Source organism: Pecten maximus, chromosome 3 (assembly GCF_902652985.1).
Source record: "Pecten maximus chromosome 3, xPecMax1.1, whole genome shotgun sequence".
NCBI classification, from domain to species: Eukaryota; Metazoa; Mollusca; class Bivalvia; order Pectinida; family Pectinidae; genus Pecten; species Pecten maximus.
This window is the reverse complement of record NC_047017.1, coordinates 12,227,240-12,247,870: the sequence shown is the minus strand read 5'-3', so window position 1 is coordinate 12,247,870 and position 20,631 is coordinate 12,227,240. Positions and strand designations below refer to the sequence as shown.

The following is a 20,631-nucleotide window of genomic DNA, read 5'->3' as shown; positions in this document are numbered from 1 at the left end:
ACAGACCTCACCTCACAAGGTCTAACCTACACAGCCCACCTCATAAGGTCTAACCTACACAGCCCACCTCATAAGGTCTAACCTACACAGACCCCACCTCATAAGGTCTAACCTACACAGCCCACCTCATAAGGTCTAACCTACACAGCCCGCCTCATAAGGTCTAACCTACAGACCCCACCTCATAAGGTCTAACCTACACAGCCCACCTCATAAGGTCTAACCTACACAGCCCACCTCATAAGGTCTAACCTACACAGCCCACCTCATAAGGTCTAACCTACACAGCCCGCCTCATAAGGTCTAACCTACAGACTCCACCTCATAAGGTCTAACCTACACCGCCCACCTCATAAGGTCTAACCTACACAGCCCGCCTCATAAGGTCTAACCTACACAGCCTGCCTCATAAGGTCTAACCTACACAGCCCACCTCATAAGGCCTAACCTACAGACCCCACCTCATAAGGTCTAACCTACACAGCCCACCTCACATGGTCTAACCTACACAGCCCACCTCACAGGGTCTAACCTACAGACCTCACCTCACAAGGTCTAACCTACACAGCCCACCTCATAAGGTCTAACCTACACAGCCCACCTCATAAGGTCTAACCTACACAGACCCCACCTCATAAGGTCTAACCTACACAGCCCACCTCATAAGGTCTAACCTACACAGCCCACCTCATAAGGTCTAACCTACACAGCCTGCCTCATAAGGTCTAACCTACACAGCCCACCTCATAAGGTCTAACCTACACAGCCCATCTCATAAGGTCTAACCTACACAGCCCGCCTCATAAGGTCTAACCTACAGACCCAACCTCATAAGGTCTAACCTACACAGCCCACCTCATAAGGTCTAACCTACACAGCCCACCTCATAAGGTCTAACCTACACAGCCTGCCTCATAAGGTCTAACCTACACAGCCCGCCTCATAAGGTCTAACCTACAGACCCCACCTCATAAGGTCTAACCTACACAGCCCACCTCATAAGGTCTAACCTACACAGCCCACCTCATAAGGTCTAACCTACACAGCCCACCTCATAAGGTCTAACCTACACAGCCCACCTCATAAGGCCTAACCTACAGACCCCACCTCATAAGGTCTAACCTACACAGCCTGCCTCATAAGGTCTAACCTACAGACCCCACATCACAAGGTCTAACCTACACAGCCCACCTCATAAGGTCTAACTTACACATCCCATCTCATAAGTTCTAACCTACAGACCCCACCTCATAAGGTCTAACCTACACAGACCCCACCTCATAAGGTCTAACCTACACAGCCCACCTCATAAGGTCTAACTTACACAGCCCATCTCATAAGTTCTAACCTACAGACCCCACCTCATAAGGTCTAACCTACACAGCCCACCTCATAAGGTCTAACATACGGACCCCACCTCACAAGGTCTAACCTACAGACCCCACCTCATAAGGTCTAACCTACAGACCCCACTTCATAAGGTCTAACCTACAGACCCCACCTCATTAGGTCTAACCTATACAGCCCACCTCATAAGGCCTTACCTACAGACCCCACCTCACTAGGTCTAACCTACAGACCCCACCTCACAAGGTCTAACCTACACAGCCCACCTCATAAGGTCTAACCTACACAGCCCACCTCATAAGGTCTAACCTACACAGCCCACCTCATAAGGTCTAACCTACACAGCCCACCTCACATGGTCTAACCTACACAGTCCACCTCATAAGGTCTAACCTACACAGCCCACCTCATAAGGTCTAACCTACACAGCCCACCTCATAAGGTCTAACCTACACAGCCCACCTCATAAGGTCTAACCTACACAGCCCACCTCATAAGGTCTAACATACACAGCCCACCTCATAAGGTCTAACCTACACAGCCCACCTCATTAGGTCTAACCTACAGACCCCACCTCATAAGGTCTAACCTACACAGCCCACCTCATAAGGTCTAACCTACAGACCCCACCTCATAAGGTCTAACCTACAGACCCCACCTCATAAGGTCTAACCTACAGTCCCCACCTCATAAGGTCTAACCTACACAGCCCACCTCATAAGGTCTAACCTACACAGCCCACCTCACAAGGTCTAACCTACAGACCCCACCTCATAAGGTCTAACCTACACAGCCCACCTCATAAGGTCTAACTTACACAGCCCACCTCATAAGGTCTAACCTACACAGCCCACCTCATAAGGTCTAACATACACAGCCCACCTCATAAGGTCTAACCTACACAGCCCACCTCATTAGGTCTAACCTACAGACCCCACCTCATAAGGTCTAACCTACACAGCCCACCTCATAAGGTCTAACCTACAGACCCCACCTCATAAGGTCTAACCTACAGACCCCACCTCATAAGGTCTAACATACAGTCCCCACCTCATAAGGTCTAACCTACACAGCCCACCTCATAAGGTCTAACCTACACAGCCCACCTCATAAGGTCTAACCTACAGACCCCACCTCATAAGGTCTAACCTACACAGCCCACCTCATAAGGTCTAACCTACACAGCCCACCTCATAAGGTCTAACCTACACAGCCCACCTCATAAGGTCTAACCTACAGACCCCACCTCATAAGGTCTAACCTACACAGCCCACCTCATAGGATCTAACCTAAAGTCCCCACCTCATAAGGTCTAACCTACAGACCCCACCTCATAAGGTCAATCCTACACAACCCACCTCATAAGGTCTAACCTACACAGCCCACCTCATAAGGTCTAACCTACACAGCCCACCTCATAAGGTCTAACCTACAGACCCCACCTCATAAGGTCTAACCTACACAGCCCACCTCATAGGATCTAACCTAAAGTCCCCACCTCATAAGGTCTAACCTACAGACCCCACCTCATAAGGTCAATCCTACACAACCCACCTCATAGGGTCTAACCTATACAGCCCACCTCATAAGGTCTAATCTACAGACCCCACCTCATAAGGTCAATCCTACACAACCCACCTCATAGGGTCTAACCTATACAGCCCACCTCATAAGGTCTAACCTACAGACCCCACCTCACAATTGGTCTAACCTACACAGCCAACCTCACAAGGTCTAACCTACAGACCCCACCTCATAAGGTCTAACCTACAGACCCCACCTCATAAGGTCTAACATATACAGCCCACCTCATTAGGTCTAACCTACACAGCCCACCTCATAAGGTCTAACCTATACAGCCCACCTCATTAGGTCTAACCTACAGACCCCACCTCATTAGGTCTTACCTACAGACCCCACCTCATTAGGTCTAACCTACACAGCCCACCTCATTAGGTCTAACCTACACAGCCCACCTCATAAGGTCTAACCTACAGACCCCACCTCATAAGGTCTAACCTACAGACCCCACCTCATTAGGTCTAACCTACAGACCCCACCTCATAAGGTCTAACCTACACAGCCCACCTCACAAGGTCTAACCTACACAGCCCACCTCACAAGGTCTAACATACAGACCCCACCTCATAAGGTCTAACCTACACAGCCCACCTCATTAGGTCTAACCTACACAGCCCACCTCATAAGGTCTAACCTACAGACCCCACCTCATTAGGTCTAACCTACAGACCCCACCTCATTAGGTCTAACCTACAGTCCCCACCTCATAAGGTCTAACCTACACATCCCACCTCATTAGGTCTAACCTACAGTCCCCACCTCATAAGGTCTAACCTACACAGCCTTTATAGTTCTGTCTCTTTTAAAATATAATCTGATATAGTTGAGAAAGTTACAAGGATAAAAATTGGGTGAGCCAAGGTGACATTTCAGAAAATTTTAAATGTTGATGATTAATGATTACTTTAAAAAAAAAATAGGGGGAGATAAGCCAGTATTAGAATTCAGCTTAAAATTTACGAAGACTTGGGGACTGTGTAGTTATTTATAAAAGTTGGTGTATATGTCATTGTTTATAATGCAGTGCTTTACTGCATCTATTATATACAGCTCTGAGTAATAGGAACTTTACCATTATACAATCGTACACTTTTTATCTATTATATACAGCTCTGAGTAATAGGAAGTTTACCATTATACAATCGTACACTTTTTATCTATTATATACAGCTCTGAGTAATAAGAACTTTACCGTTATACAATCGTACACTTTTTATCTATTATATACAGCTCTGAGTAATAGGAACTTTACCGTTATACAATCGTACACTTTTTATCTATTATATACAGCTCTGAGTAATAGGAAGTTTACCGTTATACAATCGTACACTTTTTATCTATTATATACAGCTCTGAGTAATAAGAACTTTACCGTTATACAATCGTACACTTTTTTTCTATTATGTACGGCTCTGAGTAATAGGAACTTTACCGTTATACAATCGTACACTTTTTATCTATTAAACATATGTTAGCTGTTTAGTGACATGTTTTATCGATTGAAGATGTTAAAACAGCAACTTTATGTTGATTATTTATAAGAGGAGAAATGGACTACACCACTGTAAATAAAACATAGGAATGACAATTGGTTCTGTAACTTATTAGATAAATATTACATTTATAATATGGCAATGCTACAAGTATTTCCTCCAGTAAAACCTGCACATCAATACAGGATGCAGTAAATGCACATTACTGCCATCTTGTGGATGATGAACTAATCAAGTCATTGCTCCAATGTGTTGAGTTAGAAGGCCCCGGCATGGTCACGATTGTCAATAATAGACACTGGAGGCCTCGCAATCTTATACATTATGGCTTCATGTGATATGGATCGATGGGGAACATTTTGAAATTGAATGAAAATTTGTCTTGTGGCATTAGAACTTTCTTCATATGAGGAAACTTTGAATTACTGGAATTATAAGACTCTTGGCAAACCCTTTTTGATAATACCTGTCATTTCTGAACAAACAGCAAGGGGCATAACTCTTAATTACCTAATATTTAAAAAGTAACTGAATATTTTATTTTCGATATTCAGTTACGTTTCTATATGTATACAGGGACTCATTAGACTTGGCCTTACCTTCATAATCCTCAAGTTTTATCTGAAAGTTTCTCACAATTCTTGATACGTCCAACTTGACTATTTAACATATCCAGAATTGACCTCATTTTCAACCTCGCAGCTCGTATCATTTTCATGAGATGAAAGATGATTCTGTAATGTATTTGATACACTAAGTCCCATTTTACACATGATTAATACAGGTATCTGTAAATACATAATTTGTTTTTCTGTATTTTCAGGGATACTTAGAATTTCTAAAGAATTCTACCCATAAAAAAGTGTCTAAGAAGGAGCGGGACTGTCTGTTTGGAAACATTGTGGAGATTTATGAGTTCAGCAGGTAATGATGACAAATTAATGATGTGTCGTGATGGCAGCATGATGGATTACATACATAAAGGACATGTCTATTGCTGCCTATATAACTATTGTAGAAACAACTTGGTGTTAGTGACTTTTCTTAATGTTAATTATCTAGAGTGAAGTCACATGATCAGTCCAGATCACATGACCATCTTAGTGTCCTCTCCTGATGTTAATGATCTAGAGTGAAGTCACATGATCAGTCCAGATCACATGACCATATAATGACATCATAATGGTACAGGTTGGTCTACGTTACACCAACATGTACTTTTAATGTTGACTTAGATAACATGTACAATTATCATAGCTTTGTATCAATCAATTAGATGATTAGGACTTTCAAGATGTTTTCCCAGTAAATGAACATAGATAAGATATAAGATAACCACTGATATGAATAAGTATTGTTGTCACTATAACTGTTCTCAGACTGACGGATAAATAACCCTGGTCTCCTAATGGATGTCATTCTAACATCACAAAATACAGATACTGACAGTAAATACAATAGAATGACTATTAATGGAGAGACAATAGCTCTAATGTTAGGGGTCGGAGACATTTTATTACAGGTAGGAAAGGTAGACTAATGATTTCATTACATCACCTGGTCATAGAACCAATGAGAAGTATTGCTAGATCACAGTGTCTGTTGTTTATCTATCCCTCCTCTGTGAGTACAGTGTCTGTTGTTTGTCATTTATCCCTCCTCTGTCAGTACAGTGTCTGTTGTTTGTCATTTATCCCTCCTCTGTCAGTAGAGTGTCTGTTGTTTATCTATCCCTCCTCTGTGAGTACAGTGTCTGTTGTTTATCTATCCCTCCCCTGTCAGTACAGTGTCTGTTGTTTATCTATCCCTCCTCTGTCAGTACAGTGTCTGTTGTTTATCTATCCCTCCTCTGTGAGTACAGTGTCTGTTGTTTATCTATCCCTCCTCTGTCAGTACAGTGTCTGTTGTTTATCTATCCCTCCTCTGTGAGTACAGTGTCTGTTGTTTATCTATCCCTCCTCTGTCAGTACAGTGTCTGTTGTTTATCTATCCCTCCTCTGTCAGTACAGTGTCTGTTGTTTGTCATTTATCCCTCCTCTGTCAGTACAGTGTCTGTTGTTTGTCATTTATCCCTCCTCTGTCAGTACAGTGTCTGTTGTTTATCTATCCCTCCTCTGTCATTACAGTGTCTGTTGTTTATCTATCCCTCCTCTGTCAGTAGTGTCTGTTGTTTATCTATCCCTCCTCTGTCATTACAGTGTCTGTTGTTTATCTATCCCTCCTCTGTCAGTAGTGTCTGTTGTTTATCTATCCCTCCTCTGTCAGTACAGTGTCTGTTGTTTATCTATCCCTCCTCTGTCAGTACAGTGTCTGTTGTTTGTCATTTATCCCTCCTCTGTCAGTAGAGTGTCTGTTGTTTATCTATCCCTCCTCTGTGAGTACAGTGTCTGTTGTTTATCTATCCCTCCCCTGTCAGTACAGTGTCTGTTGTTTATCTATCCCTCCTCTGTCAGTACAGTGTCTGTTGTTTATCTATCCCTCCTCTGTCAGTACAGTGTCTGTTGTTTATCTATCCCTCCTCTGTCAGTACAGTGTCTGTTGTTTATCTATCCCTCCTCTGTCAGTACAGTGTCTGTTGTTTATCTATCCCTCCTCTGTCAGTACAGTGTCTGTTGTTTATCTATCCCTCCTCTGTCAGTACAGTGTCTGTTGTTTGTCATTTATCCCTCCTCTGTCAGTACAGTGTCTGTTGTTGTCATTTATCCCTCCTCTGTCAGTACAGTGTCTGTTGTTTATCTATCCCTCCTCTGTCATTACAGTGTCTGTTGTTTATCTATCCCTCCTCTGTCAGTAGTGTCTGTTGTTTATCTATCCCTCCTCTGTCATTACAGTGTCTGTTGTTTATCTATCCCTCCTCTGTCAGTAGTGTCTGTTGTTTATCTATCCCTCCTCTGTCAGTAGTGTCTGTTGTTTATCTATCCCTCCTCTGTCAGTACAGTGTCTGTTGTTTATCTATCCCTCCTCTGTCAGTACAGTGTCTGTTGTTTGTCATTTATCCCTCCTCTGTCAGTACAGTGTCTGTTGTTTATCTATCCCTCCTCTGTGAGTACAGTGTCTGTTGTTTATCTATCCCTCCTCTGTCAGTACAGTGTCTGTTGTTTATCTATCCCTCCTCTGTCAGTACAGTGTCTGTTGTTTATCTATCCCTCCTCTGTCAGTACAGTGTCTGTTGTTTATCTATCCCTCCTCTGTCAGTAGAGTGTCTGTTGTTTATCTATCCCTCCTCTGTCAGTACAGTGTCTGTTGTTTATCTATCCTTCCTCTGTGAGTACAGTGTCTGTTGTTTGTCATTTATCCCTCCTCTGTGAGTACAGTGTCTGTTGTTTATCTATCCCTCCTCTGTCAGTACAGTGTCTGTTGTTTATCTATCCCTCCTCTGTCAGTACAGTGTCTGTTGTTTATCTATCCCTCCTCTGTCAGTACAGTGTCTGTTGTTTATCTATCCCTCCTCTGTCAGTACAGTGTCTGTTGTTTATCTATCCCTCCTCTGTCAGTACAGTGTCTGTTGTTTATCTATCCCTCCTCTGTCAGTACAGTGTCTGTTGTTTATCTATCCCTCCTCTGTCAGTACAGTGTCTGTTGTTTATCTATCCCTCCTCTGTCAGTACAGTGTCTGTTGTTTATCTATCCCTCCTCTGTCAGTACAGTGTCTGTTGTTTATCTATCCCTCCTCTGTCAGTACAGTGTCTGTTGTTTATCTATCCCTCCTCTGTCAGTACAGTGTCTGTTGTTTATCTATCCCTCCTCTGTCAGTACAGTGTCTGTTGTTTATCTATCCCTCCTCTGTCAGTACAGTGTCTGTTGTTTATCTATCCCTCCTCTGTCAGTACAGTGTCTGTTGTTTATCTATCCCTCCTCTGTCAGTACAGTGTCTGTTGTTTATCTATCCCTCCTCTGTCAGTACAGTGTCTGTTGTTTATCTATCCCTCCTCTGTCAGTACAGTGTCTGTTGTTTATCTATCCCTCCTCTGTCAGTACAGTGTCTGTTGTTTATCTATCCCTCCTCTGTCAGTACAGTGTCTGTTGTTTATCTATCCCTCCTCTGTCAGTACAGTGTCTGTTGTTTATCTATCCCTCCTCTGTCAGTACAGTGTCTGTTGTTTATCTATCCCTCCTCTGTCAGTACAGTGTCTGTTGTTTATCTATCCCTCCTCTGTCAGTACAGTGTCTGTTGTTTATCTATCCCTCCTCTGTCAGTACAGTGTCTGTTGTTTATCTATCCCTCCTCTGTCAGTACAGTGTCTGTTGTTTATCTATCCCTCCTCTGTCAGTACAGTGTCTGTTGTTTATCTATCCCTCCTCTGTCAGTACAGTGTCTGTTGTTTATCTATCCCTCCTCTGTCAGTACAGTGTCTGTTGTTTATCTATCCCTCCTCTGTCAGTACAGTGTCTGTTGTTTATCTATCCCTCCTCTGTCAGTACAGTGTCTGTTGTTTATCTATCCCTCCTCTGTCAGTACAGTGTCTGTTGTTTATCTATCCCTCCTCTGTCAGTACAGTGTCTGTTGTTTATCTATCCCTCCTCTGTCAGTACAGTGTCTGTTGTTTATCTATCCCTCCTCTGTCAGTACAGTGTCTGTTGTTTATCTATCCCTCCTCTGTCAGTACAGTGTCTGTTGTTTATCTATCCCTCCTCTGTGAGTACAGTGTCTGTTGTTTATCTATCCCTCCTCTGTGAGTACAGTGTCTGTTGTTTATCTATCCCTCCTCTGTGAGTACAGTGTCTGTTGTTTATCTATCCCTCCTCTGTCAGTACAGTGTCTGTTGTGTATCTATCCCTCCTCTGTCAGTACAGTGTCTGTTGTTTTATCTATCCCTCCTCCGTCATTACAGTGTCTGTTGTTTATCTATCCCTCCTTTGTCAGTACAGTGTCTGTTGTTTATCTATCCCTCCTGTCAGTACAGTGTCTGTTGTTTATCTATCCCTCCTCTGTCAGTACAGTGTCTGTTGTTTATCTATCCCTCCTCCGTCATTACAGTGTCTGTTGTTTATCTATCCCTCCTCTGTCAGTACAGTGTCTGTTGTTTATCTATCCCTCCTCTGTCAGTACAGTGTCTGTTGTTTACCTATCCCTCCTCTGTCAGTACAGTATCTGTTGTTTATCTATCCCTCCTGTCAGTACAGTGTCTGTTGTTTATCTATCCCTCCTCTGTCAGTACAGTGTCTGTTGTTTATCTATCCCTCCTCTGTCAGTACAGTGTCTGTTATTTATCTATCCCTCCTCTGTCAGTACAGTGTCTGTTGTTTATCTATCCCTCCTCTGTCAGTACAGTGTCTGTTGTTTATCTATCCCTCCTGTCAGTACAGTGTCTGTTGTTTATCTATCCCTCCTCTGTCAGTACAGTGTCTGTTGTTTATCTATCCCTCCTCTGTCAGTACAGTGTCTGTTGTTTATCTATCCCTCCTCTGTGAGTACAGTGTCTGTTGTTTATCTATCCCTCCTCTGTCAGTACAGTGTCTGTTGTTTATCTATCCCTCCACTGTCAGTACAGTGTCTGTTGTTTGTCATTTATCCCTCCTCTGTCAGTACAGTGTCTGTTGTTTATCTATCCCTCCTCCGTCATTACAGTGTCTGTTGTTTATCTATCCCTCCTCTGTCAGTACAGTGTCTGTTGTTTATCTATCCCTCCTCTGTCAGTACAGTATCTGTTGTTTATCTATCCCTCCTGTCAGTACAGTGTCTGTTGTTTATCTATCCCTCCTCTGTCAGTACAATGTCTGTTGTTTATCTATCCCTCCTCTGTCAGTACAGGGTCTGTTGTTTATCTATCCCTCCTCTGTCAGTACAGTGTCTGTTGTTGTCATTTATCCCTCCTCTGTCAGTACAGTGTCTGACTTTTGACAAAACAGATTATTTTAGAACCTCTTTAAACTTTTAGTCCAATTTCAAAAAGGATGTTACCTAGGTCGAGGGTAAGCCTGAAAGCTTGAATCAGGGTAACTCCAGTAATAATATTGGAGAGAATTTACTGATTCTTTCCCAATGGAAATCTTTCCAGGGGCAGAGAAGATATGACTACTTCATACTGTCATTGAAATCAGACAAAAACTGTGTCCCTGTGTTCTGATGAATGACAGTTTAACAACTTGATTGCTAATGTTAGGCTGAGCAAGCCTGATCATGTCTACTCATTAACGATGTGTCTAACATTCCAAGCTTAATTTAAATTTTATATATATGCTCTTCCAATTCCCTCACTATAATGTGATCGTATGACATTTTATTTAAAATGTTCGCCTCTTAACTCAGGAACAAGAGATAGATCTTTGAACTTTGGTGATTAAAATTAGATATACATGTATTCCTGGTCGATTTTGTAAGTTACCAAGATTTCAAAATAGGCAAAATTTACTACCATTATTATTCAGTAAAAGTCCCATGTCTGGTAATAAGGACATAATTTGTAATAAGCCAATGCCTATTGACAAGCCCATGTTTGGTAATAAGTCCATGTTTGGTAATAAGTCCATGTTTTGTAATAAGCCAATGCCTATTGACAAGCCCATGTTTGGTAATAAGTCCATGTTTGGTAATAAGTCCATGTTTTGTAATAAGCCAATGCCTATTGACAAGCCCATCTCTGGTGATAAGTCCATGTCTGGTAGTAATTCCATGTTTGGTAATAAGTCCATCTCTGGTAATTAGCCCATGCTTGGTAATAAGCCCATATCTGATAATAAGCCCATGCCTGTGTCTCCTGTAGTTCTGCTGTAATGCTAACAATTGCTATTTCATAGCTCTGTTTATCTGTTGCCCCTCAGGATTTTTTTTAAAAGATATAATAATATACATAAAGTGTACCTGCATTCAGCATTTTCTGTGTAATATAAGTTTCAGTTTACCTGTTTGTTATTTTAGGTAGTAAATTGTGTTTCCCTACATCCTAATAAACTATTTGTTAGGTAAAGTTTCAATTTACCTGTATGTTATTTTAGGTAGTAAACTGATTTGTTAAGTTAATTAATTTTCAATTCATCTGTAATTTGACAGAGTGTTCCTAGGAGAACTGGAGCAATGTGAGGACAATCCATTGAAGGTTGCTGACTGTTTCCTCAGACACAACGAAGGATTCGCAATATACGCACAATACTGCACCAACTACCCAAGGTATGGGGTTAGGGTTAGTCCTTCTAAATATACTCTATGATTTAAAGACCAAATTGAATTAGCTATTTTTGGAGATGGAATAAAACATGTCTTTTTTGTTTGTGGATGAAATATAAGCTTCATTTGAATCTGAAAACCATGCCATTTGGTTATATATTGACATTATTGAGTTCAGATGTATGGTGGTATGACTTTTATTGGAACAATATATTGGACAGTTATATGTTATTTTACATTCTGCTTTACACAAAGTTGTCCTGAAAGGGAAATAGAATAAATATGAAAGTTATTACATTGAGTTAACGATAGGACAAAATTTATCTATATTTTAAGCTATACTTTCTGTAAAATAGGCATATCTTCATGTCACAGAATGGTCGACGAATGGGCGTTCTCAGAAAATTGTAGGATGAGAAAAGAATTATGTCACAATTTTAAAGTATTGAAGCGTTTTTATGCAAGTTTGAAAATACTGACTGAATTGTTTACATTGCAGTGCGGTGGAGGTGTTAACTCACGTTATGATGGATCCTGATCTTTGCGAGATGCTAAAGACGCAGCAACAGAGACTTGGCCACAATCTACCCCTCGGCTCCTACCTCCTGAAACCTGTCCAGCGAGTCCTCAAGTACCATCTTCTGCTTCATGTAAGTATTGTTATTATCCTTATCATATCAAGGAAAAACCACCAGCCTCTATATCCGAACAAAACTTCCTAATATTACAGAACACGCTCCAACAAGGCAGAGAAACCCACGGAAAACCACCAACCTCTTTATCCAAACAGAACTCCAAATATTACAGAACTCGCTCAAACCTGGCAGAGAAATCCATTGAAACCTATGTAGAGAATTAATACAATATTTGACTTAGAAGATTTGACACAAATCAATAAAAGAGAGATGAGCTATTTTTCCTACCGTTTTGATCTGATCCACTGTTGAAATGAATATTTGAAGGAGACCATGTCAGATATTTTCTGTTCAAATGTGTATATCATAGATTTATAAAAATATTACATGCTTTTATAATATTTACATCTCTTTTGAATACTTATGATATACTTACATCATTATTACATACTCATGGAATACTTACATCACTATTACATAGAATAATTAATCTTGACAGAACATCCTGAAGAACTACGACAAAAAAGACCCGGGCCACAAGGTACTTTCTACTGCTCTGGATCACATGACGGGCATGGCTCAGCACATCAACGAGATGAAGCGTAAACATGAACATGCCGTCCGGGTTCAGGAGATCCAGTCCCAGCTAGAGGAGTACGAGGGCGAAGACCTGACTAGAATCGGAGAACTTGTCCTCGAGGTACAGAATCACTTTTAATTTTGGTGTGAATTTTATTGGGAATTTTTGAAGGAACTTTGAATATGACAATGCAATTTTGGTATAAATTTTATTGAGAATTTTTTAAGGAAATTTTAATATAATAATGCAATTTTGGTGTAAATTTTATTGAGAATTTTTAAAGGCAATTTGAATATGACAATGTCTTTTATTGCTCGTGAAATTAATACTGGTACATATACCCTTAATTATATTATGACATTGTAATAAAGTGGTTTTGTTTGTACAGGGAAGTTTCCGTATCTATGGAGCTAAGACGTCCAGGCATGTGTTCCTGTTTGAGAAGGGGATTCTCATCGCCAAGAGGAAAGAAGACTCAATGCTCAGTAGTAAAGGAGTGATTTTGGTATGTTATACCTCTATTTAATAATTGTCCACATTATACCATCACAGACAAAAATTCTTACTCTCTGAACTTTTAGTTTTATAAAATAAGATGTTTGATGCCTGCATACAAGTGATACAGACCAACTTTCATTGTTTAAAATTATATATCTGTTTTAGAAAATAGGAATATTTAATTGTAAATGAGTGATTGAGGAGTATAAACTTATCAAGTGAGATATTTAACTTAATAAAGATGTGTTTTCCTTTTCTGTTTGTGTTTGCCTTAATTGCCCTCAGAATGACAGGTTACATGTAATTACAGTATTAGGTAGAAGGGAGATAACTCTAGCATACTTGGGGTATATTGGGAATATTACCAACACAAATTTTTATTTGATAGGAGTTCCAAACTATTATGGCTCTAAAGTGTAAGTAATTTAAAGATTTGAAACTGTTCCAGATATTTCAAAATTGAAATTTCTTTTGCAGTGTTCAAATTTGATGCTGGTGGAGAGTTTACCAAAAGAACCGCTGAGTTTCCAGATAATTCCTTTTGACAACCCTCGGGGCCAACATACGCTGCAGGTCTGTACCAAGAAACCCACAATTAAAAGCATTGCAACTTTTTCTTATAATGGTCTGTCAGTTAAAATTAGAACATTGTAATTCTCCTGAAGACACCTGCCACTTTTTATGAGACTGCAGATAAAATGATTTATGCTAAAAAAAAAAAAACATATGGTGGAATTTGAACAATTTATAATAAACAGGGTAGTAAATTCATAATAACATCAACAATGTTAGAAATTTGATAAAGGTACTTATGATGAGACAAGATATTTACCAGTACCATTAGAGTACAGACTCTCATCAATTGTTATGGTATATACTGTGGTATTTTTTTCACGAACTGAGAATGATTTTTCTGTTATTTTCACTATGTACAAATTAATTATATATTGAAAATACATATTGATAATCTAGTGTAATACAATATTCAATAGGAAAATCCTTGTATCCCCTTATTTAGTTTACCAACATGTCATACAAAATAACAGTATAGCATATGTATTTGATGATGTCACATATCTATATCTTTTTTGAGGGATTCTTTTAATCAAATACATGTACTAATTATATTTATAATTGCTATTATTTCACTGATAACTTTACATATTTCATGTCTAACTTTTATTAGCTCACCTGCCCGAAGGGCAAGTGAGCTTATGCCGTGGTGCGGCGTCCGTCGTCCGGCCGTCCGGCGTCAACTTTTTCATTCAAACAACTTCTTCTCAATAACCAAAAGGCCCAGGGACTTGATATTGGGCATGCAGCATGCTGGGGTGAAGGGCTACAAAGTTTGTTCAAATAAATGACCTTGGCCTTCATTCAAGGTCACATTGGTCAAATAGGCTATAATCTTCAAAGGACTTCTTCTCAATAACCAAGAGGCCCAGGGACTTGATATTGGGCCTGTAGCATGCTGGGGTGAAGGGCTACAAAGTTTGTTAAAATAAATGACCTTGACCATCATTCAAGGTCACATGGGTCAAATAGGCTATAATCTTCAAACGACTTCTTCTCAATAACCAAGAGGCCCAGGGACTTGATATTGGGCCTGTAGCATGCTGGGGTGTAGGGCTACAAAGTTTGTTAAAATAAATGACCTTGACCTTCATTCAAGGTCATATGGGTCAAATAGGCTATAATCTTCCAACGACTTCTTCTCAATAACCAAGAGGCCCAGGGACTTGATATTGGGTCTGTAGCATGCTGGGGTGAAGGGCTACAAAGTTTGTTAAAATAAATGACCTTGACCTTCATTCAAGGTCACATGGGTCAAATAGGCTATAATCTTCAAACGACTTCTTCTCAATAACCAAGAGGCCCAGTGACTTGATATTGGGCCTGTAGCATGCTGGGGTGAAGGGCTACAAAGTTTGTTCAAATAAATGACCTTGACCTTCATTCAAGGTCATATGAGTCAAATAGGCTATAATCTTCAAACGACTTCTTCTCAATAACCAAGAGGCCCAGGGACTTGATATTGGGCCTGTAGCATGCTGGGGTGAAGGGCTACAAAGTTTGTTAAAATAAATGACCTTGACCTTCATTCAAGGTCATATGGGTCAAATAGGCTATAATCTTCCAACGACTTCTTCTCATTAACCAAGAGGCCCAGGGACTTGATATTGGACCTGTAGCATGCTGGGGTGAAGGGCTACAAAGTTTGTTCAAATAAATGACCTTGACCTTCATTCAAGGTCACATGGGTCAAATAGGCTATAATCTTCAAACGACTTCTTCTCAATTACCAAGAGGCCCAGGGACTTGATATTTGGCCTGTAGCATGCATGGGTGAAGGGCTACAAAGTTTGTTCAAATAAATGACCTTGACCAACATTCAAGGTCACAGGGGTGAAATCGGCTTAAATCTGTAAGCAATAATTTTGCGATAGCCAAGAGCCTCCAAGACCTGATATTAGGCCAATAGAATGCTGGAATGAAGGACTAGAAAATTTTTAATATGAATAAAACTAGCTTACAATGATATTTGAATAAAGAGGTAATCAACATAGTATCTTTAGAAATGACCTCAATCAACTTCAAAGTTGCTGTAGAGCCAGGTGAGCGATACAGGCCCATTGAGCCTCTTGTATTTATAATTGCTTTATTACACTGATAACTCTCCATATTTCATGTCTAACTTTTATATTTATAATTGCCTTTATTACACTGATAACTCTCCATATTTCATGTCTAACTTTTATATCTATAATTGCCTTTATTTCACTGATAACTCTCCATATTTCATGTCTAACTTTTATATTTATAATTGTCTTTATTTCACTGATAACTCTCCATATTTCATGTCTGACTTTTATATTTATAATTGCCTTTATTACACTGATAACTCTCCATATTTCACGTCTGACTTATCCATCCAATGAAAACAATTATTTACACACTCTTCTTGGGCTCAGGCGCGGAATCTTGACCAGAAACATAAATGGTGTCAGGAGATCAAACGACTAATCATCGAAAGTTACAAGGACAAGATTCCTGAGAAAGCTAAAGGCCTGGTGATGCAGCTGGGCAAGAGTAAACAGGAAGGTCAGTGATGTTGTATGGGTAGTATGTTACCAAGAGAGTTATTTTCTGTGGTCTGATCAGTGGTGTTATATTATAAAGTGTCCCTGATACTCTGTAGAACACCAGCAGCTGACATTGATCCCTGCTTTTGTAGAATTGTTTTATCTACAAATTTTTGGTGTATAATCTGATATACCACAGACATTATAGGGATCTGGGAAGTGACCACTAGGATGTACCATGCATGAATGATTTAGTGCCTAAATTGTAATGTTTAGAAAATATATATTAGCAGCTTTTTCAGATATGGCTGTTTCTGTTAAATATAGGCCAAGGACATTATAAATAGATCAAGGTCAGGGGTTAGGGTCCTTAAAGTATATGGCAAATTTTGTTTGAAAACTGACAAAAAGTGGAATTGAAGAATAGTTATGATTTGGATAAAGGCATCTTGTGTAAGTGAAGCTCACATACATGTATGTACCCAATGTTTTTAACAGAATCAGTATCACCAGCCGACCTCGGTGCAAAGAAGATCCACCACCACAATGCACCAGAGTACCTGGAGAGACGACACAGAATGAGACGCAAATCGGGCACCATCATCTCCGAGCTCCTGAAACCTCATAACAGGAAAGACCAGAGACGGGTAGGTGTGAATTATCAGTGATAGTTATGTAGGTGTGAATTATCAGAGACGGTTATATAGGTGTGAATTATCAGAGATGGTTATGTAGGTGTGAATTATCAGAGATAGTTATGTAGGTGTGAATTATCAGAGATGGTTATGTATAGGTGTGAATTATCAGAGATAGTTATGTAGGTGTGAATTATCAGAGATGGTTATGTAGGTGTGAATTATCAGAGACGGTTATGTAGGTGTGAATTATCAGTGATAGTTATGTAGGTGTGAATTATCAGTGATAGTTATGTAGGTGTGAATTATCAGAGACAGTTATGTAGGTGTGAATTATCAGAGATGTTATGTAGGTGTGAATTATCAGAGATGGTTATGTAGGTGTGAATTATCAGAGATAGTTATGTAGGTGTGAATTATCAGTGATAGTTATGTAGGTGTGAATTATCAGAGATGGTTATGTAGGTGTGAATTATCAGAGATAGTTATGTAGGTGTGAATTATCAGAGACGGTTATGTAGGTGTGAATTATCAGAGACGGTTATGTAGGTGTGAATTATCAGTGATAGTTATGTAGGTGTGAATTATCAGAGATATTTATGTAGGTGTGAATTATCAGAGATGTTATGTAGGTGTGAATTATCAGAGATGGTTATGTAGGTGTGAATTATCAGAGATGGTTATGTAGGTGTGAATTATCAGTGATAGTTATGTAGGTGTGAATTATCAGAGATGGTTATGTAGGTGTGAATTATCAGAGATAGTTATGTAGGTGTGAATTATCAGAGACGGTTATGTAGGTGTGAATTATCAGAGACGGTTATGTAGGTGTGAATTATCAGTGATAGTTATGTAGGTGTGAATTATCAGTGATAGTTATGTAGGTGTGAATTATCAGAGACGGTTATGTAGGTGTGAATTATCAGTGATAGTTATGTAGGTGTGAATTATCAGTGATAGTTATGTAGGTGTGAATTATCAGAGACGGTTATGTAGGTGTGAATTATCAGAGATGTTATGTAGGTGTGAATTATCAGAGACGGTTATGTAGGTGTGAATTATCAGAGACGGTTATGTAGGTGTGAATTATCAGTGATAGTTATGTAGGTGTGAATTATCAGTGATAGTTATGTAGGTGTGAATTATCAGTGATAGTTATGTAGGTGTGAATTATCAGAGATGGTTATGTAGGTGTGAATTATCAGAGATAGTTATGTAGGTGTGAATTATCAAAGATAGTTATGTAGGTGTGAATTATCAGAGACGGTTATGTAGGTGTGAATTATCAGTGATAGTTATGTAGGTGTGAATTATCAGTGATAGTTATGTAGGTGTGAATTATCAGTGATAGTTATGTAGGTGTGAATTATCAGTGATAGTTATGTAGGTGTGAATTATCAGAGACGGTTATGTAGGTGTGAATTATCAGTGATAGTTATGTAGGTGTGAATTATCAGTGATAGTTATGTAGGTGTGAATTATCAGTGATAGTTATGTAGGTGTGAATTATCAGTGATAGTTATGTAGGTGTGAATTATCAGTGATAGTTATGTAGGTGTGAATTATCAGAGATAGTTATGTAGGTGTGAATTATCAGTGATAGTTATGTAGGTGTGAATTATCAGTGATAGTTATGTAGGTGTGAATTATCAGTGATAGTTATGTAGGTGTGAATTATCAGAGATAGTTATGTAGGTGTGAATTATCAGTGATAGTTATGTAGGTGTGAATTATCAGAGATGTTATGTAGGTGTGAATTATCAGTGATAGTTATGTAGGTGTGAATTATCAGTGATAGTTATGTAGGTGTGAATTATCAGTGATAGTTATGTAGGTGTGAATTATCAGAGACGGTTATGTAGGTGTGAATTATCAGAGATGTTATGTAGGTGTGAATTATCAGAGATGGTTATGTAGGTGTGAATTATCAGAGATAGTTATGTAGGTGTGAATTATCAGTGATAGTTATGTAGGTGTGAATTATCAGAGATGGTTATGTAGGTGTGAATTATCAGAGATAGTTATGTAGGTGTGAATTATCAGAGACGGTTATGTAGGTGTGAATTATCAGAGACGGTTATGTAGGTGTGAATTATCAGTGATAGTTATGTAGGTGTGAATTATCAGTGATAGTTATGTAGGTGTGAATTATCAGTGATAGTTATGTAGGTGTGAATTATCAGTGATAGTTATGTAGGTGTGAATTATCAGAGACGGTTATGTAGGTGTGAATTATCAGAGATGTTATGTAGGTGTGAATTATCAGAGACGGTTATGTAGGTGTGAATTATCAGAGACGGTTATGTAGGTGTGAATTATCAGTGATAGTTATGTAGGTGTGAATTATCAGTGATAGTTATGTAGGTGTGAATTATCAGAGACGGTTATGTAGGTGTGAATTATCAGAGATGTTATGTAGGTGTGAATTATCAGTGATAGTTATGTAGGTGTGAATTATCAGAGACGGTTATGTAGGTGTGAATTATCAGAGATGTTATGTAGGTGTGAATTATCAGAGATAGTTATGTAGGTGTGAATTATCAGAGGTGTTATGTAGGTGTGAATTATCAGTGATGGTTATGTAGGTGTGAATTATCAGTGATGGTTATGTAGGTGTGAATTATCAGTGATGGTTATGTAGGTGTGAATTATCACAGATGGTTATGTAGGTGTGAATTATCACAGATGGTTATGTAGGTGTGAATTATCAGTGATAGTTATGTAAGTTAGATACAGGAAGTCTAGGTAAGTCTATGTTGGAGACAAAATACTAGTAAAATAGCAAATACTACCATTTGCCAGATACATTTATATGTTGAAAACAGGAAAGTACACATTGGGATAGATCTAAGTTGAGATCGAGATTACCAGATTTGGTTAGGTCTAGATTGAAGACAAAATGACCAGATTTGGTTAGGTCTTGGTTGAAGACAGAATATAATTAGATTCAGAAAGGTCTGGGTATAGAGATCTAAGTTGAGGGCAGAACAGTGTGCAGAAGAAGTGGCATACTAAACCTCATTGGTTGTAATTATAATATTTCGGACGTCCTGACATATATATATAAATCTGAGAGATGCACACCGTTACTTGTCAGGGGTCAGTATTTGAAGGGGGATGATTCTGGTTTCTATAGGTGCTAATGTCTTGTTGGGATTTGTTATCAATATAATTCTAATATCTTATATCATCATTTTTTACTTTCAGGCAGAGTCTGTGAGTCCAAGAGTGGTAAGTAGCTGTTTTATACATATACAGGCGCATAATGTAGAATAAAGAAATTGAGTATAAATTAAACAAAAATATGGGTATATGTATGATTTTCTTCCAAAATAATTTGATCAGTATATATGCGTATTCAAATTGTATTTCATGTTTTTGATAAAAATTTCATTTGTAATGTTTACAGTCGCCAAACTTCCCAAGGAAATATTCACTTCTTACTTCATCAGAAATGAGCCTAACACCAAATACAAAGGTAAGTCATCTAATATGGAGTAACAGTATGCAGGATAACACCTACTTGTGTACCTGCTATCAAAATAATTTAAATGGATGAGATGTTATATTGAAAATGGACGATAAGTGGTTACATCATAATTTTTGTCTTAAGATATCCATCATCTCAACAGCTAAATCAAAATACATTAAGATGTTTTACTTAGATAAATATG

At 39.1% G+C, this 20,631-nt stretch overlaps 1 protein-coding gene across 1 annotated transcript in view; it reads left to right on the top strand.

Moving 5' to 3' along the window:
- The window catches only part of LOC117323234, a 53,061-nt gene that overhangs the window by 27,173 nt on the left and 5,257 nt on the right, over positions 1–20,631 (top strand). Inside the window, 10 exon segments of the mRNA XM_033878302.1 lie at positions 5,245–5,345; positions 11,413–11,529; positions 12,026–12,176; positions 12,661–12,861; positions 13,130–13,246; positions 13,717–13,812; positions 16,212–16,341; positions 16,821–16,969; positions 20,165–20,188; positions 20,367–20,435. Of these exon segments, the coding sequence (XP_033734193.1) occupies positions 5,245–5,345; positions 11,413–11,529; positions 12,026–12,176; positions 12,661–12,861; positions 13,130–13,246; positions 13,717–13,812; positions 16,212–16,341; positions 16,821–16,969; positions 20,165–20,188; positions 20,367–20,435 (1,155 nt within the window).